Here is a 23,403-nt window from a genome sequence, read left to right on the forward strand (position 1 = left end):
CAACGTTGTAATAGGGAATGAAACGGCTGCAATCAGCTGTATGAAGCCAAGAAAGTAGGCCTAATTTTTTTTTTAAATCTCAGTTTGAAAGATGTTGTTTCACGTAAGATTGAGGCTATGGTAAAAATCACTATCTCAAACAATGTTAATGTAGCGAGAAAAGTAGCTAAAATTCCGCTACAACTACTTTAAAAATGTAGCTAGCTACAGCTAAAGCTACAAAATCTTAAAAGTAGCGACGCTACAAAAAAAGTAGCGCGCTACTGTAGCGTCGCTACTTGTAGCGCGCTACTTCCCAACACTGTATATAGTCAATGTTTATTCTATGTTTGAGTTCCATAATGCCATCACGTTTTATTCAAGACATAATGCCGAGAGTTGTGATTCAGTCGTGGTGACATAAATTATATTGAACTATTGGGTAAGTTTAACTAAACTACTTTATTTTTCTTGTTAACATTGCGAAAGAGCCTAATACCACGGGTTCCTTACGTCCACGGGTATATATGAGCGGTAGAAATGTTCTCAACAATTTTGTAATATTCTTAACTATGAGAATTTGTTTTAATTGAAGTCAAGATAAAACCCATTCCATCCCCATTGTTAATTTGTAGCTAGGTTTTTTTTATCAAAATTGTCGTAGTTGATTTGAGCCACTTAAAGATTGCGCTGATCTAAATTACTAAATTCTGTCGAGTACACAAACTTTTTTACCAAGTCAAACTTAGGGATTTAGGGGGTAAAATTTATGGTGTGCTATAGCAACTGTTATGACCCACCGGTTGGTCAGCAACAAAAATTAAGGACATAATAGACTTTTAGACACTAGCGCATTCTGTGACTGGCTCACACAACTACGTTCTTATTTAGTATGGTAATAGTCAATGGTAAACATTGGCGACAGCTGGTCCATATGATGGGATGTCTACTTCAGTATCCAATAGTCAAGATAAAATCATTGACCATTAATACATAAAACTAATCACTTATCCACTGGATTTTGTTTTTAAATACAGGTGTTTATTGTTGTTTATCTGTGTTGTTTTTCTGGAATCAAAATGTTTGGATTTTTACTGTGTTCAACACTTGAACAAACCATTATGAAATAATTTCATTTTGTTCGTTACTACAGTGGCCTATTATTGTGGTTTACAAGTTTGTACAATGTCTGCAGCTCGCACTGTTGTTATACTATGCCTTTGCCAAATATTGTTCATCAAAGTGTTGCGGACCAACGGTTTCAAATTCAAAGACAAAGTGACGTACGACGTATCAAAGTACTTCTACGACACAAACTACGAATGCTACAACCTTCATATAGACAAAGATCGTTTCCACATAATGAGGTGTAAAATAAATTACATGAAACCCGTTGTCTCGCCTAGCTGCATCTTTTGTCCAATGGGTTGTGCATTTTGCGCTAGTCCTATGGAACATTACACTTATGGAAGCTTCTCAACAAAATTGTGGGGTGCAAAAGGTGAGGTGTACAAATGCCACTTTCATAGTTTGCACGCGATTGAACCAAGAAAAATCAGAGCAAGAAAAGGAATTACTGAATCAGCCGACATTAAATGTGTCATTAAAGACCACTGCAAGAGTTCGCCGTGCCAAAACCTGGGGACATGTGTCAAGACGTATTATTCATACACCTGCTTTTGTACGAAGGAATACTACGGGAAGAATTGCGAAAAGAAAGCTGGTAATGTCTTAACTTATCTTGTTTTGTAATGTCGTGTCATTACAACAAACTTACTTAGTTTTATTTTCCTAGTACGGTACCTACCTAATTTTCCTGGTTTTAAATCTAAACATAAAACTTAGGCTAGTTGTTTAGAAAATATTGCAATCGAAAACTAATTTAAACTGATATATATATCCTGAATATATCCTGATTCCTGACATGTACTCTGATATGTTCGCTTTGGGGCGGTCGTGCTAGTAAACCAACATATCAGTCCATGGCCTACCTTCCACCGGCGCCGCACGTGTCATGTCTTTTTTAAATTACGCGTTTTTTCGTATTAGTGTTTCGTCCAATTAATGTTTAATTTTTTGTGTAGGCCTACTTGCAAGTGTTATTTGTGAACTTTAAACCTCTTGACGACCATTCCATGGAATAAATCAAATTAACATTTGACTTGAAGATGTGTTTGATCTGAACACGAAACAGCTATAGTCAACTAACTACAATCTAGGATCACTTGACGGATACAGGGAGGTAATTTAAACCTTTTTATTGCGTTAACACATTTGCCACTAACACAACATATAGAAAGACACACGTGTGGCATTGTAGACGGCAGGGCGCGTCCAACAAACGCCTGCTTGTCTTTATTAAACGCCATTTTAAAGTCCATAATATCAGTCTGTAAATAGATACGGTACTATTTCTGGGGAAAATCATGGATGTAAGAACCTGATGTGTGGAAACGACCAATGCTGTTCGTTGAATAACGAGGTGCATGAAATCTCACAGGATACTTTGAGATTCAAACTTCAAATTTTATATTACATTTATAAGAGGCAGATTCTTGAGCTGCCTCAACAAATGGTTTTCCTTGTCGTGTTTGCATGGTTTTCCTCCCCATTAAGTGATTTAATTGTATTTATTGATGGTATGCCCATTGCGTTAGAACAGTGCCTCAGGGAAAATAAATTTATCGTTCTCATTAAGCAGTGCCTTATGGATAAAGGAAAGAAAACAATTAGATCTGTTTTTGAAATCTTATTATATCCTTTCAAAACAGTAACTTTTTTTAAGAGGTTAGTAATTTTATATTTAACTTCCTTTAAAGGATGAAGTGTTTTATTAACTGAAAACATAAATGTAATAAATATATAACTTTAGATATTGGTATTCTTCTGTTATAGGTATACACCAAGTATTATACACACTACTCCAGCACCAGCACAGTGTAAATTAAATAATAATGTTATAGACACTAGGTCTGGTTATTAAAATGGGTCGCTGGAATTTTATCCCCCTGGAATTTTACCCCCTGGGCAAAGCTGACGTCACCATGACGTAGTAACCTGAGTGCTCTAAAGTTTGTTCGCGGGCGGAATTTTACCCCCGCAGATTTGGAAGTCTATTGGAAATTGACTGAGCGTGATAAATTAGATTAGCAATGAAAACTGGAATTCTACCCCCTGACCAAATAACTAGCATTTAGGCAACTGTAGCTGAATACCTGTTAATCGCCACCACTGACAATCGCTACCAACTTCGCTACGAGTCTCTACCTGCGACCGTGAGTCACCACCCTCACCGCTACGTGACGGCATACATTTTTCACCTCCCTTCACTAACCAAACCACCCTATTGGGAATGACCACTGAAGTAATACCTATAGTGCTATAATTCATTCTGTGTAAACGGTTCATAAACGGTTCTGTGTTTACGGTACTATAGTTTATACTACTGATGTTCGATACAGAAGTCGACGCAGATTTTTTTAATTACATTTTTAGCTGATGTAGTTTGGTTGTAATGTAACTTATATTGTACGATAGGGGCTTCCTGCCGCGCCGCACCATGCGGATTCTGCCTCCAATCTCACTTTTAATAAAGTTTAGATATTCAAGTTTGGAGGTGTACAGAAAAGTTCCTAAACTTAGAAAACAAGGAGTACATTTAAATGTTCATAGTTTTATTCTTTGTATTAATCTAAAAACTAATATTGTTAACTCTTTTATAAAAATCAATATGACAGTCAGAATAAAAAGGAGCGCTGTTTTAAGAGTTTCAAAAACGATCTCGTGACTTTGATAATTCGTATATTGTAAACAAAAAGTCAGAACGTTACCAAATTTTTAATAAAACTAGTTGTTTCCAGTTAATAATATTAACTATACAGTATTTAAAAATCATTAAAAATTTTTAATTACCTTTTAACTTATCAATACGAAAAAAAGGAAGAACTTTTAAGCGCTTAGCTTTTAATTAACCATAAATAAAAATCTTAAGCTCAATACTGTTTTAATAAAGGTTTTAACAGAGTAGGCTTAGAATACTGACTGACAGACCAGTTAAAATGTTCATCTTACTTTTAAAATGTTAAATAAGAAACTCTTCACATACTATGTTTTTTGTAAACACTCTAACGTCTTCAGCCAGATGACCTTGGTTTCGTTGTTATTTACCACTAGTAGTACGCTTATTCTGCGTGTAACAGGATGAGTGAACATGAGCGCAATAATGAAAGAGTTTACCCACACCTAGCACACTTACCGGTGTCACTGGTGTACACAATAATGTTATTTGTATGGGCAATGGGCAAATCAACCCATGAGTCGGGGCAAATAATGGTGAGTCGGTGACTCAAGTCGGTAGCGTCACGCGAACTTCGGGCCCAAGGCAGCGATGTCGTGAGTTCGGATCCTGGTCACTGCCACTAAATTTTATCAGCACAGTTCACCTTTGTACTGTACCGGCTCACCAATTGCTTTGCTGTAAACGATCCACGCACGGGCAAGGTTAAAAGAGGCTGGACCAACCTCTTAAAAAAAACCAAATCTCAGTCAACAACAATCCTAACTTCTCGTCCATTAATTAACCAAAGTCATTGGTAATATACGTAACGTATTTCCTGTTTCCCTCTCTTCTCATAGCATTTATCATTGCAGATACGTTAATCTAACTTTCACAAAGGGTTCCCACACTCCGGACTGTTCACCTTGACTACATCCTTCACCACTTCCTACGTCGTGGACCTGTTTCCCTCCCTTCCTAGAGCATTTTAGAATTTCAAATAGATTAATTTAACTTTCACAAAGGGTTCCCACAATCCGGACTGCTCACATTGACTACAACCTTCACCGCTTCCTACGTCGTGGACCTGTTTCCCTCCCTTCCCATAGCATTTTAGTATTGCAGGTATATTCAATTCAATTCAATTCAATTCGTTTATTCACGGCAGAAGCCATTGAACAATAATGCCATTACATACGGGAGATAACAAGCAATAACAAATACTAAATAATACCACAAGCAATAATAAATACTAAATAATACAATAGGTGAATACAAGATGCATAAGGATAGTAATACTACTGAATAGAACATACAAAATTAGTAACAGGTGGACTATGAACAAAAGAAGCTAGCATTACAAAAATATATGCAAGAGGATATCAGGTGACGTGCGAAAGGCATAATAATAATACTGAAAGAGAAACAAGATGCATACAAATCATAATAGCAAGACATGTAATAATATTAATAAATAGTGCCATACAATAGTGAGTAAAAATCAGACTCTGGACAAACCAAAAAAGAAAGAAGCTAGCATTGCAAGTAAAAGTACAGATGGTTAACGAGCAAAGAGATACAACTGAGAATGAGACACAAGATGCATACGATACATAATAACAAGACATAATAACAATAATAATAATAGTGCATACAATGGTAATAAGTAGCTCTGACCAAGACAAACACAATAACAGGATCGACATGAATGAGAGGTGATGTATAATTAGACCAAGCATGGTCATGATTAAAAAAATAAAAATTCAAAAAAAATAAAAATTCAAGGTGCAACATTACATTGACTCACTACACGCTAGGCTCACAACACTCAAAAATGCATCTCTTCTGAAGGCAGTAGGACAAACTCCGAAGAACTCCAGATGGGCGTTGTTTCCGAGACGCATCAGGCGAGGTACAGGACTATGGTACATGTATGAGGTAGGGTAGTGCAGCTTGGCAAAAACGTTCTGTAGCCGTGTTCTCTGAGGGACCTGGAAGTTCAACATCTGAAGAATCTCGGGGCAGTCCACCAGGTAGTTGACAATTTTGTACAGGAAAATCAGATCCAATGCAGTTCGTCTTGATAAGAGCGGCAGCAATTGTAGTTGAGCTGCAATATGATCAGTATTAACATCCGTATAGCGAATCCCTGCTCTAACACCAACCAGGCGAAGGAAGCGCTTTTGAACCATTTCCAAGGAATTAATATGGCCAACTTGGAACGGAGACCATACAGTCACCCACACCACAGCGACCATACAGCTGTTGTGTTGTGACCATACAGTTTATATTAATCTAACTGTCAAAAGGGTTTCTACACTCCAGACTGCTCGCCTCGACTACTTCCATTACCACTTCCTACATCGTGGACCTGTTTCCCTCCCTTCCTATAGCATTTTAGTATTGCACGTATATTAATCTAACTGTCAAAAGGGTTTCTACTCTCCGGACTGCTCGCCTTGACTACTTCCATCACCGCTTCCTTCGTCGTGGACCTGTTTCCCTCCCTTCCGATAGCATTTTAGAATTGCAGTTACATTAATCTAACTATCACAAAGGGTTTTTACACTCCAGAATGCTCGCCTCAACTACTTCCATTACCACTTCCTACGTCGTGGACCTGTTTCCCTCCCTTCCCATAGCATTTTAGTATTGCAGGTATATTAATCTAACTGTCAAAAGGGTTTCTACTCTCCGGACTGCTAGCCTTGACTACTTCCATCACCGCTTCCTTTGTCGTGCGTGGACCTGTTTCCCTCCCTTCCTATAGCATTTTAGTATTGCAGGTATATTAATCTAACTGTCACAAAGGGTTTCTACACTCCGGACTGCTCGCCTTGACTACTTCCATCACCGCTTCCGACGTCGTGGACCTGTTTCCTTCCCTTCCTATTGGAATTTAGAATTGCAGTTATATTAATCTAACTGCCACAAAGGGTTTCTACACTCCGGACTGCTCGCCTTGACTACTTCCTTTACCGCTTCTTACGTCGTGAACCTGTTTCCCTCCCTTCCCATAGCATTTTTAGAATTGCAGATACATTATTCTAATTGTCACAAAGGCTTCCCACACTCCGGACTGCTCACTTTGACTACTTCCTTCACCACTTCCTACATCGTGGACCTGTTTCTCTCCCTTCCCATAGCATATTTAGAATTGCAGATACATTATTCTAACTGTCATAAAGGCCCCCCACACTCCGCAGCGCTCGCCTTGACTACTTCCTTCACTATTTCCTTCACTACTTCCTACATCGTAGACCTGTTTCCCTATCTTTCCATAGCATTTAAGTATTACAGATACGTTAATTTAGCAGTCATAAAGGGTTTCCGTACTCCTTTCTTTTCACTGCTCACCTTTCCGCTTTCTTTGCTACTCTCTACGTCGGGGACCTGTTCCCCCCCCCCCCTTCGCATAGCATTTTAGTATAAAAATATACCAACATTTTTGAATATTTAATATTCAATGCCAACATTAAATTGAATAATGTAAAAAGCTGCTTTGTTCTAAATACATACATACCTATATACTTTTAATTAAAAGGCGAAATTTTAATACTGAACATAAACGGTATATAACTGCCGACTAATATTGTTAAGTTCAATTTATTATTATGAAAGTTGTGAGATTTAATTAGTTTAAATAACACTAGGGGAAACCCGTCGAAATCGACGGTTACTTTCAAGGCTTACGTTAATTCATCTAACTGCGATAAATTGGGTGAAATACAGTATACATATTTTGAGCATTTAGCATTGTTTAAAGAGTAATAAGTGTAAAAATAATAATAATATTAATTGCGTTAGTTGCCAAATTTGTTGATCATTCAATGAATAAAATATTCCCCATACCGTACGTCATAGGAGTTATTATTAGTATGTTATATGGTAGGCTATCTCGTCCTTTGGAAGAACCTTTAAATAGTATTAAAATCGTATCGGTGGATCTTTTGTAGTTTAACACTTCCGTGATTTCATCAGTGTAATATGATTTTATTTGAAAAGAAAATATTTTTGGGAAGACATATTCTAACTTCAAAGGGAGGTATATCCGTTAATCCGTTACAGTGTAAGATTGATTTTTCCTTCATCACGTCGCGTCAGTTCATATCGTACTTCTGTGCCAATGTGTGAACCCTCTAGCATAGTTTTGGAAATTGATTGTGGGGTTACTGTTAAAGCTGGGATTCCTTGACATGGGGGATGTCAGTTAGTTGTCTCAGCCTTATCAATAACATAAAGTTGTCAATATAATCTCTCTACGGAATGTTAGGTGTAGTGGAATACTTGAAGTGAAGGGGTGGCTTTTATTCTTGAACTGTTAGGGGCCTCCTAGTTCATATGGTCTTGCAGCTTCATGGCAACAAAGAATGCAAATGACATAGCAATGGGACATTTCCAAAAAGCAAAGATACTGTAAATTGGCTGTTACGTATATATTGACGTTTACATATTGTTAATCAACGTACGGTATCTTATAAAGGATTATGTGATCTAGTTTAAAAGGAATATGACCTTTCTGTCAAGACAGTAGCTGCTTAAATAGTAGGCCTATTTTCTCTTTATTGTACCATATTTTACAGCCAAAATGTCGTGTTATTTTCAATAATGTTACCAAACCAGTGCGCCAAAGTCCGTAATATAGGCAGGTGCAAATAATTTGTCAAGATGGGTACCATTTTAGGCAAGGTTTCTATGTTTGGATTTTATTAGACACAATAAGAGCAGATATTTCTACATAAATATTTGATATGTGTATTTAATATGATAAAATGTAGGCAAAAGTGGTGAAAAAGGCAGACACCAACCCGTACAATAGATATAAGATAGTTCAATAAGAAATAATTTAAGAATTGCTGTGATAAAAGGATTTTCCACTGATTTCGTAATGGAACGTTATATTGCAAAACATGACATTATAAAGAAGAAATTCAATTTTAAAATCAGAAAATAACATTGCAAATACTTATTTGGTAGAATTCAGTAACTCCCAATAAATGTGTGTTGTTTGAAATACAATTTAAAACCGAACAGCTGTTTCATTTAAAAGTATTATTCACATGGCCAAAATGTAAACAACTCTGTGGAGGGATCTTTAAGGTTTCTGGGGTGGAGTCTTACGGGATTTTTCTAAGTTTTTGTTTTGATAACTCATCTATAGACCAAGACCTTTCTTTGGACACCTCTACCGAGTTTCTACGCCCAGCCGTTCTCTCAAATTAGTGGGGACAAAATTTCCAATTAAATATTTAGATTCCCCCATGTTAATCTTATAGGAGAAACTCCAACTTTGATGGCCTGTGGGACAAAGCCCGAGGATTTTTATTACAGGAATTGGTGAAAGGGGGTGTCTACACAAAAAATACTTTATTTTGACACGTCGTTTGTAAAAATCCGTCCATTATTAACGGAGGAGTAGTGTTTTGTAGAAATCGCCTTCACGTATTATATATAAGGACTAGCTGACCCGGCCAACTTCGTATCGCCTTAGTTATAGGTTTCCCCTAAGACAGACCGATGGAAAGAAAGTACCGTTACGTTTAATTTTCAAGATGATCTCGTTCGCATCGCTCAATCACGTCCTGGTTGAAGTTCGTTCGCTACGCTCACTCACCTTTGGGTTGGAGCTCGTTCGCTACGCTCACTCACCTTTAGGTTGGAGCTCGTTCGCTGCGCTCACTTGCCTTCAAGTTAGCTCGTTCGCTACGCTCACTCGCCTCCAGGTTGAAGTTCGTTCGCTACGCTCACTCACCTTTTGGTTGCAAATTAGCTGTTGTCATAAATGTTAAAGAAATAATAGTGCTGCACCCTGTTGGTAATCCTTGTAACTTTAATGCTATTGAACATCATAGAACAGAACCAACTTGTTTAATTGAAACAGCTGTTAAGATTCATTAATTCCATTTCTCATAAGGTTAACATCGGAAACTCCAGAGCCACTGGGGCGGAGCCCTTTTAAGAATTTCGAAACGGGAAATAGTTTACTTCCGATTCGCATACCTACAGAATTTACACACCAAATTTCATAACGATCGGTGAAGTCGTTCCGGAGGAGTTTGCAGACAAACACTGTGACACGAGAATTTTATATATTAGAAGATTATTCTGAAAGCTGTGAAATTATAATGATATATATTCATATAAGCCAAACTGTTTACTCCATGAATGAAAGAGCTTAGAGTAAAAGTTGTTCTCTCTATCTTAAGTAGACAACAAAATTGTTGGTCGCAAAACGTAAACAAATAAAAAGAAGAAGAAGGTAGCTCCTAATGTTATTCTTATGGGACAAATTTAAAAATGTTTTTTAAGTATTTTATAATTACTACTGAGCGGAATCGTCTAGAATTTTAATGATGTCTTTACACTGGTGTAATAACTATTTGTGCAAAATTTGAACGCTATAAGTGCAACGGTTCTTGAGTTTTAGCATAGACAAAAAGAATTAAATATAGACCGTCAGCTGTGCTGCGGTTACCATAGGTTCTAGCGCACACCGCTTGGAGCACCACGGTAGTTACGGCATACGCGCTACGTAAACTACGGCGGTGTGCGCCGGAACCTATGGTAACCATGGCAACCGCAGCACGGCTGACAGTCTATATTTCATTCTTTTTGTCTATGGTTTTAGGTGCGAACACACACACACACACACACACACACACACACACACATACTCCAGCGGACAACTTTTCTCCGACTCCGCTATACACGATACATAGATTCGTTCACTCATCTATTATTTTTAGATCATAAAAAGCGCGGCATCTTGACATTGCTACGTACAATTCCCCATGCTGAAAGCAGGGGATGCAGCTCTAGCAGATAAAGACCAACTTTTCAAGTGTCTGTCCTTTAATTTTATAATAGTCATGGCAAAAGCGATTCGACAATCATGGGAACTGTCGACGTTTGAATTTTAGAGGAAAGTTTCCTTCTGATGGTTCTAAGCTTAATTGGGGCAGTAACACTCGTTTTTCAGCTGAACTTCAAGTAATAATTTCAAGACTTAGGACTTCATCATTCATCTCTTTCACCATTAATCTGGTTCTATTAACAAGAACTGTATAAAACTCAATTAAATCATTTCATAATGTTAGCATTGAACTAAACAATAACATTGAATTAAACAAACATAATAATAAATAATTCTGAACATCTGTGAATCTTAATAACATATGTAACAAAGACATTGAAGAAAAATAGAGCAAAGCAAATTCTACATACAAGAGGTAATAATAATTGAGCGGAGCGAAGCGAATCGAGTGAAGCTCTTTACTACACTCCTGCTTTTGCTTTACAAATACTCTTCCTAAACGGCTGAAGCGATCACACCAAATTCAGCACAATTATAGTAACCAACAATGGAAAGGTATAAATCTGAAATGGTGCTAATCGGACCACAGGGTTTTTCTCTACCTGAATTTAAACTTTTGGAAATTTAACCTGGGCCTTATGGGTTAATTGGTTGCCAAGACATTATTTGCAGGATAACAATAAAATAGTAAACAAGAGACGTAACATATGTTAGCGAATTATCTAAATAGCACAAAATACACATACCGTACAGAGGAAAAGGGAAGCACAATCTAAATTAATATAATGATATAATTCAGCATAATTTAGTACAAAATGAATAACCAATAATTATGGTCACCGGAATAAGGCTGATGCAAAATTGACTTTAATTAATCCAAATAGCCATTCCATTTATGTGAACCAAATATAGGCCTACAATTGAGTTTGGATACTGCAAGTAGACTTTGCATTTTATGTGAACTAGACGTGTCAATAATGCAGACTTTGAATAGAAACTCTAATTAGGAATTCCATTAATGTGAACCAAAGATACCACTGAGTTTGGATACTGCAAGTAGACATTCCATTGACATGGACCAGTTGTACCATTGACTTTGGATACTGCAAATAGGCACTCCATTATGTGAATCAAATGAACCATTGCTTTGGATCCTGCAAGTAGACAATTCCATAATTTTTGTGAACCAAATAATGTACCATTGAGTTCGGATACCGGAAGTAAACAATTTGTTTATGTGAACCCGACGTATCATTGAATTTTTTATACTGCAAATAGACATTCCATTTATTTAAGGGAACCAGAAGAAACCCTACCATTATGACTTTGGATACTGCAAATGGACATCTTATTTATGTGAACCAAATGGACCATTGTCTTAGATACTGCAAGTAGATTTCTCTTTTATGTTAAGCAGGTGTACCATTGATTTAGGATACTGCAAGTAGACAATTCATTTACGTGAACCAGGCCTATAATTGACTTTGAATACTGCAAATAGACATTATAAATTAATGTGACATTACATTTATGTGAACCAAATATACCATTTGATATTGGATACTAAGAGTATTTAATCTCATTTAAGAGGAATAGAATGAAGCATCGACTTTAGAAAAGTATTGGATTAATATGCTAGCTCCGCTCAATATTGCAAGCAGACAACTGCATTGTACACCTAGTAAAATATTTGTAAATAGGTTTGTAAAGAAGTGGCTTTTTACTTTTCCTGGAGTTGAAACATTATTGTCCTAGTTGTTGCAAATGGAAGTACACATGTTTTGATTTTTTCTGTACTGTCAAAACAAATCAAATCAAATCAAATCAAAATCTCCTTTATTCATGAATGTACAAGTACAAAGAATAGAGCCAGTGAGTACTTATTGTCTATTCACAATATTTTAAATTATAAAATTCCTCAAAGGAGTAAATTGCTTTTTCTACTAGGTATTTTTTAAGTTTAAAATAAAATTTCCTACTATTACATTCATTTTTTATATCTTTTGGTAAAAAATTTATATATCTAAGGCCTCTATACACTGTGTTTTTTTTATAAAATTCTAAATTATGCCTGTTTTGTATAACATATTGTGCATTTCTGGTATTATATCTATTACTGGTAGGCCTACTTAGTTCTAGCTGTATTTTTGGTAAATGGTGCTGCTTAGTATATTTTATTGTCTCGTATATATAAATTCCAAACACTGTTAGGATTTCCAAATTAGAAAAATGATACTTCACACTTTCAATCCAATTTAAACTTAGCATTAATCTAATAGCTTTCTTTTGTAACAGAAGTATTTGATTAAGGTTTGATTTTGAGGTCTCTCCGTACACACTAATTCCGTATGATATAAATGAATGTACAAAAGCATAATACACCAGTTTTAGAGCCGAAAGATCACAGACATAGGACATCCTTCGAAGAGCATACAAGCCTGATGAAATTTTGCCTACAACATGCTGGACATGAGAGTCCCAACTTAAATTGTTATCAATAATAATTCCTAAAAATTTTAAATCATTTACTTTATTAATTTTAGCATTAGTCTTCAAAATTGTCTCATTGTTTTTATTTTTATTTGTACAGAAAGAAATGTAACTACTTTTATTTTCATTTAAAAGTAAATTTTTGCTGTTAAAAAAGTTTTTAATCTTGTTAATAGAGTTAGAATAAGAATTTTGTACAGCTTCGAGAGTTTTGCCTGTCACCAAAAGGCTTGTATCGTCTGCATATAGGCAAACTTTGCTATCTGTTCCTGAAATAAAACTAGGTAACCCCTTGATATAGCACAAAAACAGAAGCGGTCCTAGGATAGATCCTTGGGGTACTCCGTATTTGATAGATTGTATTGTTGAATTATGAAATTGTATAACATTTTTTGTACTAAGCCCTTTTGTGACAGTATATTGCTTCCTATCATTAAGATATGATTTAAACCATTCTATCTGGCGATTTTTTATTCCTAAGGATTGTAATGTTTTTATTAATTCTGAATGATTTACACTATCAAAAGCGTGAGTAAGATCTAGAAAGATCCCCAAAGTTTTATTTTTTTTTATCTATGCTTTCAATTATTTATGTCACAAAATCTACACTAGCGGTTGTCGTTGACCTTCCAGCTCTAAACCCATGCTGATCTTCATCAAATAATTTATTTTTCTCTAAAAAATCTACTAATTGATCGTACACAACTTTTTCAAAAATTTTAGAAAAATTTGATAGTAGGGAAACTGGACGATAATTGAGAGGATCGGTTTCTAAACCTTTCTTAAAAATTGGAATAACTTTTGCTATTTTTAATTTGTTGGGAAATATACCGCAGATTAAAGAAGAATTTACTAGATGTGTTAACGGTTTTGAAATTTCATGTTTGATTGATTTTAACAAAGACATTGGGACCTCATCAAATCCCGAAGAAGTTTTATTTGGCCTACTTGAAATTACTTTAATTATTTCATCTTCAGTCACTGTCCTAAACTTGAAAGTACTGTCAGAAAAAGAAGTAGGAGTTGAATAAATCGTGTTTTGGGATAAATGAGGAATAACTTGACTTTCAACAGCATTAATAAAAATGTCATTAAAAATATTAGATACTTCCAATGGTTCTCTAACCAGTTTCCCTGATTTATTTGTTAGTTCAATTTTTGGGACATGAGCTATAGCAGTAGGCCTACCACCTACTTCACTGTTAATTAAACTCCAAGTTGTTTTGATTACATTGTCAGAGGTTTTTACTTTATCATTGAAATATTTACTTTTTGCCTGAATAATCATTTTTCTAAAACTAGATTTAATACTATTTACATTTTCTTGTGATACATTTTCTTGTGATACATTTTCTTGTGATACATAGTTGCCTTCCCTTGATATTTTGCCATTCTTTATAATTTCATTATTTTTATTTTTAATATCCTGAGAAATCCAGCCAGAGTAGTTTTTTTTGCAAGGTATGATTAATTTTGGAAAGTGAACATTAAAATAAAACATAAAAATTGAGTAAAAAGTATCAAATTTATATTCAGGAGATGCGTTTTAAATATCAGCCCAATTTTCCAACATTAGATCTCTTTTAAATGCCTTTATATTTTGATCTGATAATTTTCTTACCTCTTTTTTAACTGTTTTTTCTTTCTGTAATTTTGAATCTAACAGTGTAATTATCTGTTCATCATGATCAGATATCTCTGTAATAATACCTGATACCGCAATTTTACTTTTTTCAATGTTTGTTATGCAATTATCTATTGCACTAACACTGTCTTTTATTGTTATTATCTATCACTTTAATGTTTTATTTGAATCTGTGAAAAAACGTTTATTTCATAATTTTAAATTGTTTTGATACAAATTTGCCATTATATATGTTTAATCTTTATAATAGCATAATGTATTATTTGTTTTTGTTCTCCAGTACGTCTTTTAGATTGTAATGGTTCCTCAACACGAGAAAATATTCATTCTCAATTTGTATTGGTTATAACTATGTCTTGTATCCTATGTAATGTATATTAATTGTCAATTGTTATTTTGTTGTATTGTTGAGTGAATAAAGATATTTTGAATTGAATTAAGTTTTGCTAAGGAAATTTCTTTGTGTAGTACTTTTACTCTTTAATTGTATAAACTGCTGTTTTCAGGTAATTTGGCAGGTAAACTCACTTACGGTGTCCAGTTGTGGTTTCCTCTGGAGGTGATAGCGGGTCAAATATTTCCTTTCTTCATCACTGTCGCTCATGAAGGGGAAAATCAAATTATCGAACTTACCACACCATCAAAATTATTGATCAGACTAAGACCGAGCGACAAAATCCAAAACTTTGATACAAAATGTTCAGGTGGTAAATGCAGGTGTGATACCAAAGGTACATTTCTAAATGAGTTATATTTAATAGAAAAATTTTAGTAATTCCAAAATGTTAATTTTGAATTTTAAACATGTTTTTAAATTAGAATAAAAAATCAAGTCGTTTATAAATCAATGTGAGATCCACTCTGTATCCAATTCTAATATTACATTAGTATCACATGAATTTCAAAAAAATAGACCGATTATAAACTTATAGAACATTATAATACTAAATATGTAAGGATGTAGCAGTGAAGTTTATTTTTTGTACAGAAACCTGATTAAAAGCCAAGTTGGTGAAAAGTGTATTTAATTTTTTTTTATTAGAACACATAATAAAAGATTCAAATTTTGAAATTTGTATGTAACTTTATGAAATGTTGATAATTAACAACTATCTAATTAATTTTGTCATGGTTGTAATAATGATTAAAGCCAATTATGTCAATATAACTAATACTACTCACCAAGTGTAAATATAGTTTTCACATACTCTGTCAAAATAATGTTTTATAATTATACAATTTCAATTTTTTTCAGGAAATTGCAAAACAGCTTACAAAGGAATTTTGATATCCGACCTCTATTATTTGAAAGAGAATTTTTTCCACTTGCCAATGCTGTTTTTAAATTTACATACACTAGCAATTGTGACCAATGTTACCATAAAGGTGTACAATGAGAAATTGAATCTTACTGAACCAGTTTATCAAGAAACAATAAACTCTCTTGCCAAGTTGAGGTTACAAGACGTGTACTTTTACGACGAAGTCCAACCAAATTGTGCCTGTCAAGTTATTTCAGCGTCAGGGTCCATAGAGTCTAGACCTAGTATTTGGTAAGGCAACTGATGTATACAGATAAACTGGTTTATTAACTGGTTAGCTGGTTTATTACTGGCTTAGGATATTTATATCCTAGGAAATCATAACTGTGACAAGCTTGCAATTGGTTGCCAATCATAATATGGCCACGTTAATTAATCAGTGTGGGAATTTTTTTGAGAGGGGAAAATAGTTTTTTTACAGATACCTAAAAGGTAAGGGTGGGGATGCGGATGCCTTCCCACCTCCCTCATAGAGACCCACAACTATAAAACATCTCTTCTTACCCTTCTCTGGCATTGCATCTCATGACTGTAATGTATTTATTATAGTAGCAATAACTGTATACCAATGTAATCAATGGCTTACTAATCTATATACTTACTTACTCTTACTCCTGTGGCCATTGGAAACCTAGGTGGTTTTTGGCCTCACCAACCATGTGCCTCCAAGCTCTTCTATCCTCTGCCAGCTCCAAGTCTGCTCCCATTCCTCTCTAGTCCTTCGTTGCCTCATCAACCCATCGCATTCTTGGTCTACCTAATGGTCTCCTTCCTTCTGGTATACCTCTGAGTACCATCTTTACCATCTCTCTCTCTCACTTCTACGGTTAATATGGCCCATCCATCTCAACCTCCTACTCTTAACTATTCCCACAATATCTGGTTCACCATATAATTCTTTTAACTCTCTATTTTTCCTTATCCTCCATGCATTTCCTTCTTTTACTTTACTGGTCCAAAAATTCTTCTCAAAATGTTGTTTTCAAAAGTAATGACCCGTATAGCAATACAGGTTGCACTATAGTTTTATACATTTTTATTTTAGTGGTTTTTGATAGCAGTTTGCTTTTGAATAATTTTATTAAACTTCAGTATGATCTTTCTGCTGCTGTGAGTCTGCTCTGAATTTCTATTTCTTCTCTATTATTGTTTGTGATCATCACTCCCAAATACTTAAAAATACAAGTTTTCTGGAACCTATAGTTTAATACTTCTAAGTGGTCTTCCTCGTCATCTTGCCTACTTATTTTCATGTATTTGGTTTTGTTTTCATTTATTTGTAAACCCACTTTTCTTGCTTCTTTAATTAGTAGGTACTTCTGTTAGCACTTTGAGATTATTTTTGTTTTCAGCTACAATGGCTACATCATCTGCGAATGCTAGAAGGTTTATTTTATCAGTAAGTCTTGCCCCTCCTTCACTATTTCTTGTTTTCTTGAGAGCTTCTTCTAGTGCCATATTGAATAATAATGGCGATAGACCATCACCTTGTCTCACTCCGGTATTTATATTAAATGTATCTGTATATTCTTTCCCTATTTTTACTTTCCCTTTGGATTCGTTTAAACACATTTTTGCCAACTGAATTATTTTATTATACGAAGTACCTGGAGACCGAGCTTTGCTCGGGAAAAATCATTATTTTACTCTGAAAGCGGGGTTAGTATTGCAGATACATAAATCCATTTCCAAACTCCACACTGCTCGCCTTTACTACTTCCTTCAGCACTCCCTACGTCATGGACATTTTTCTCTCCCATTGCATGTTAGGATTGCAGATACATTAATGTAATTGCCACATACAGTTCCCCACTCTGAACTGCTAGCCTACTACTTCCTTCACCACTTCCTACAAAGCGGACCTGTTTTCCTCCCTTCCCATTTCATTTAAAGATTGCAGATACCTTGATCTAATCGTCATAAACAGTTCCCACACTCCGGACAGCTCGGCTTGACTACTTCCTTCACCACTTCCTACGTCGCGGGCCTGTTTTCCTCCCTTCCCATAGCATTTTAGGATTCCAGATACCTTAATCTAATCGTCATAAACGGTTCCCACACTCCGGACAGCTCGCCTTACCATGGCCTTGACTACTTCCTTCACCACTTCCTACAAAGCGGACCTGTTTTCCTCCCTTCCCATTTCATTTAAAGATTGCAGATACCTTGATCTAATCGTCATAAACAGTTCCCACACTCCGGACAGCTCGGCTTGACTGCTTCCTTCACCACTTCCTACGTCGCGGGCCTGTTTTCCTCCCTTCCCATAGCATTTTAGGATTCCAGATACCTTAATCTAATCGTCATAAACGGTTCCCACACTCCGGACAGCTCGCCTTACCATGGCCTTGACTACTTCCTTCACCACTTCCTACGTCGTCGCGGACCTGTTTTCCTCCCTTCCCATACCATTTTAGGATTGCAGATACCCTAATCTTATCGTCATAAACAGTTTCCACACTCCGAACAGCTCGTCTTTACTTACTTCCTTCACCACTTCCTACGTCGCGGACCTGTTTCCTTCCCTTCCAATAGCATTTTAGGATTGCATATAACCTTAATCTAATCGTCATAAACAGATCCCACACTTCATACTGCTTGCCTTTACTAGGCCTACAATGTATCACTACAATGTACAATGTATGACTTTCAGTTTCATTTTTCTACGTGATTAGATTTTTGTTGGCAGTTCTAACTGCAGTAAACTCGTTTTTAGGCCAAAAATAAACTATTTATAACATTTGAAGAAAATCGTCGGAGCCGTTTTCGAGATATTTGTGCAAGCAAGCATACATACATACATACATACAAGCAAACATTGTTCATATTAGAGTATAGGATATGAATTACTAATCTATATGGCATAATAAATGTGATTGGCCAACAGCCTATCCCCACCCCTACCCAGGGTCCTGTGTGGCCAGTCCATCATACTCTATACTTTTCTTCCGGCATCATCTCTCGATCATGGAATCTCCTTCCCTCACAATGTTGGACTGTCACAAGTCTGTATAAAACCGTGTTATTATTTATACCTCGGTACACCCCAATTAGCAATGACATGGCTTGACATAACTTTTAACTTTATCATGACATAACTTTTGATGAAAGTATGTGTAAAACAGTAGATTTTGAAATTTCTGATCATTTTGGTCAAATAATTTGCCACAAGGCTGAGATTGTAAATAGTAATGTTAAAAGGTATTCCTCAAAACGTATAATAAGCCAAGAAAATATCAGATTCCTATACAACTGCTTATCAGCTGAGAATTGGAATAATTGTATGTCACAGCTTACATGTAATGAGAGTTTTAATGTTTTTTTTTCAATACTTTATATAGCTCCTTTTAGTACAGGTAAAATAATACAAAAACACTCCATATAAACAACAAAATTTGTACATTAATGAAATTTCACCTGTGAGTTACTAATAATATGAGAAATGAAGATCCGATGAGTCCCCAAAATTTTGGGTGTCCTAAGGCCCTTTTTGGGGCCCTTTTTGTTCCGAAGTGTGTATGGCTTGTTCCACAAGGCAGTATGGCTACAGGAAGGGTGTTTCGACAATTACAGCCTTGACAGATCTGGTTGAGGAAATTTTGGACTCTTTTGAGTCGAGAGAGCTTGCTGGGGCCGCATTTTGCGACCTCAGCAAGGCTTTCGACAGAGTCAACCACAATTACTTGTTGGATAAGCTAAGTTTTTATAATGTTAGAGGCAGGGAGTTGTCATTTTTTAAAAGTTATTTAGAGAATAGAAGTCAATATGTTTTTGCCAATGGTAAATGTTCAAAGATGTTAAATGTTACACAGGGCGTGCCGCAGGGCTCCGTATTGGGGCCCCTGCTCTTTTTAGTATTAATTAATGATTTAGAAGTTAATGTGTCATCTGAAATTTTCATGTACGCAGACGACACTACATTGATCGCTAGAAACAAAATCAAAGAATTGGCTGAAGTTGACATCCAGGAAAATTTAAACAAGGTTAGTGGCTGGCTGGATGCCAACAATTTAATTTTGAATAGAGAAAAAACCACCACTATGTTTTTTGGCCTGAGGGATCTTACCAAGGAGGAGGGGGGCATTTCAGCCAAGTTCCTTGGTGTCCGGCTGGATCCTACTCTTTCTTGGTTGGATCACTCATCGGAATTATGCATGAGATTGGCTTGTGACATTTTTGCTCTAAGAAGACTCTGTGGTGTCGTCTCGCAAAATGTAGTTAGAACAGCTTACTTTGGTTTATTTCATGCTAAGATTACTTATGGTTTGATTGTCTGGGGCAGTGCCTCAGCATCAAAAGATGTTTTTATCCTACAAAAACGTGCCGTTCGAATCATTGCAGGAGTTCATTATAAAACTCACTGTAAACCATGGTTTGTTCATTTAAAAATTTTAACTCTTTATTCTGCCTTTATTCTTCAAAACTTGCTATTCATTAAAGATCAACCAGATTTGGTGCATAATAATGACGTGCACTCTTACAACACTAGAATAAGAAATTACTTACAATTGCCTTATGTTAGATTAAGTAAATCAATGAAAAAGCCATCTGTACTAGCCATAAGGTTATTTAATAAGCTACCCCTTGCTATTAGGGACATGGACATTATTAAATTTAAAACTGTTGTAATCAGGTTCTTACTTGCAAATGCATTTTATTCAATTGATGAATATTTGACAAAAAAATTGACTTGCAATGATTTTGTGTAAGATGGGTGAGCCCTTTGTTCAATTTATTATTGTATAGATTATATATTGTAACCTGACATATCCAATGTATTCAAAAGAATATCTAATGGAAATAAAGATCTTATCTTATCTTATCTTATCGAAGGGCCCTTGTTCTTGAATAATTTTGTTTTTACGTTTAAGGTCGAGTGAGGTGTGGTTTTCGATGGTTTTAGTTATTTTAAATCGATTGGAACTAGTTTTAAGTGTATTAAACCACTCCATACAGGGTGTTTCAAAATATTATTACTTTTTACGATATTTAAACATTTATTCATAAAGTGATAAAATTAGTTACCCCCATGCTCTATATAAAAGGGGATTATTGAAAATAACTGTAATTCTTTACTATAAGAGGGAAGGATCTCAAGGAGTAAGAGAACATATTAAATACCCCCGTCACAGCAAACCTGCAGACAAAGCGAATTTTCATTTGCCCGATTTTCAATTAAATCTAATAGTTTAATGAAATGAGGTCTAATAGTTTAATGAATACTTAGGTTTGCTGCTACAAGGAGGCTAATAAAGTGTGTTTATAGTGAAATATTAATAGCCTAGTATAAAACAAATACCACTCCATACAGGGTGTTTCGAAATATTATTACTTTTTACGATATTTAAACATTTATTCATAAAGTGATAAAATTAGTTACCTCCATGCTCTATATAAAAAGAGATTATTGAAAATAACTGTAATTCTTTACTATATAAGAGGGAAGGAACTCAAGGAGTAACAGAAAATATTAAATACCCCCGTCACAGCAAACCTGCAGACAAAGCGAATTTTCATTTGCCCGATTTTCAATTAAATCTAATAGTTTAATGAAATGAGGTCTAATAGTTTAATGATTACTTAGGTTTGCTGCTACAAGGAGGCTAATAAATTGTGTTTATAATAAAATATTAATAGCCTAGTATAAAACAAATAAATTTGACAAGTTTTATTAAGACATATCTATAAACAAACAAACAAAATTATTTTACACTATTCTCCTTAAAGAATAACATGGAATTTTAAATTTACAATTTTTGAATTTTATTCGTAACTAATCCACTTACAAAACACGTTAATATACTAAATTATTTGTTTTCTTTAAGCTCTTTAAAATGCTGTAGAGAAAAATTGGGAAACTTTGTCTTTTGAGGGTCAAAGATTGCAAACTTTTACCACATAAAACCCTGTTTTATGGACCGATTATGCCGGTTTCGTTAAAATTGAACCAAAATTACTCGAGTTATCATGTTTACGGACACGTATATAACATGGATATATTATATTATATATATGTATATAAACACATGTATAATATTTTGAGTGGATGGTGCTTTAGGCTTCTGGGAGCATCGAAATGAAAACGTAAATCGGTTTCGGGTCTATGTTTTACCATAAGACCTTCGGTAATATCTTATCTCCTAAATGGGATGTTCGCTAAAAGGGGATGGATTAAGTTTTAGTTTTACACTATAACATAATAACATAGGTTACTAAGCAAAAATTTCAACTTTTAAGGTGGTGTGAATAATCTTTCAACGTGTTTTTTATGCAAATCTATTAAGACCAATTTCAAATTGATATGTATTTTTCTAAGGTAGTTATTTAATTTATTTTTTTACATTTATTAAAAATTAAAACAATTGTATTTGTATAAAACCTTACATTACGTGTTAAAATGAAGTACTTAAACTAAAGCTATTTTTCTACAATTTATGTAGTATCTCTCTTTACAATTTCATCATCACAATAATTATTCTCAGACGACTCATTAACAATTTTATTATTCTTAGCAACTTGTCCATCTTTACTGATTTTGTCCAAGTTGGTGTTCAAGCAGGATTCCCCTTTACAAACCTAAAACCTTGCATATTGCAGAACAGGCAACACCAATCTTAAAGCACGAACGATGTGGTGCAAGAACACCTTTCATACATACTGACGTTTGCAACTTGTATAACTTATTTTCAATCAATACAAGTACAGTTATCTTTCGTGGTTATGACGACCAGGACAGCACTAAGACATCAGAGCAGCATTGTCGGTACAAGCATTTTTGTCCTGAATAATGGGAACGAGGTTTATGGGGTAAAAATTGGGTTTTCTTATTTACTTTATCCTCAAAACACAAAGTTTCCCAATTTTTCTCTAGAACATTTTAAATAGCTGAAAAACAAATAATTTAGTATTAACGTGTTTTTGTATGGTTATTAGTTAGGGATAAAAATTCTAAAATTCTAAATTTAAAATTCCCATGTAATTCTTATGTAGAATAGTGTAAAATGATTTTGTTTGTTTGTTAATAGATATATTTTGATCAAACTTGTCAAATTTATTTGTTTTATACTGGGCTATTAATATTTTACTATAAACACACTTTATTAGCCTCCTTGTAGCAGCAAACCTAGGTAATCGTTAAACGTAATGCTATTTTAGATTTAATTGAAAATCAAGTAAGTAAAACGGAAATTCGCTAGGTCTGCAGGTTTGCTGTGACGGGGGTATTTAATATTTTCTCTTACTCCTTGAGATCCTTCCCTCTTATATAGTAAAGAATTACAGTTATTTTCAATAATCCCCTTTAATATAGAGCATGGGGGTAACTAATTTTATCACTTTATGAATAAATGTTTAAATATCGTAAAAAGTAATAATATTT

At 34.9% G+C, this 23,403-nt stretch overlaps 1 protein-coding gene across 1 annotated transcript; it reads left to right on the forward strand.

The window, feature by feature from the left end:
* The first annotated feature begins 1,094 nt into the window (after nt 1-1,094).
* On the forward strand, nt 1,095-17,408 carry LOC128993060 (uncharacterized). Its single transcript, XM_054416815.1, has 4 exons — nt 1,095-1,702; nt 15,210-15,434; nt 15,959-16,256; nt 17,378-17,408. Exons 1-4 carry the CDS (start codon nt 1,165-1,167, stop codon nt 17,406-17,408), a joined length of 1,092 nt encoding a protein of 363 aa, XP_054272790.1. The 5' UTR covers nt 1,095-1,164.
* The last annotated feature ends 5,995 nt before the right edge of the window (nt 17,409-23,403 follow it).

Source organism: Macrosteles quadrilineatus, unplaced genomic scaffold (genome assembly GCF_028750875.1).
Source record: "Macrosteles quadrilineatus isolate MER2022 unplaced genomic scaffold, UCM_ALF_1.0 Scaffold_4__1_contigs__length_99947679, whole genome shotgun sequence".
Taxonomy (NCBI): domain Eukaryota; kingdom Metazoa; phylum Arthropoda; class Insecta; order Hemiptera; family Cicadellidae; genus Macrosteles; species Macrosteles quadrilineatus.

Coding starts and splice junctions, on each gene's coding strand:
- LOC128993060 (XM_054416815.1), top strand. CDS start 1,165: ATGTCTGCAGCTCGCACTGTTGTTATACTATGCCTTTGCCAAATATTG. Junction 1,703..15,209: donor GAATTGCGAAAAGAAAGCTG/GTAATGTCTTAA, acceptor TGCTGTTTTCAG/GTAATTTGGCAGGTAAACTC. Junction 16,257..17,377: donor GAGTCTAGACCTAGTATTTG/GTAAGGCAACTG, acceptor TTTTGTTTTCAG/CTACAATGGCTACATCATCT.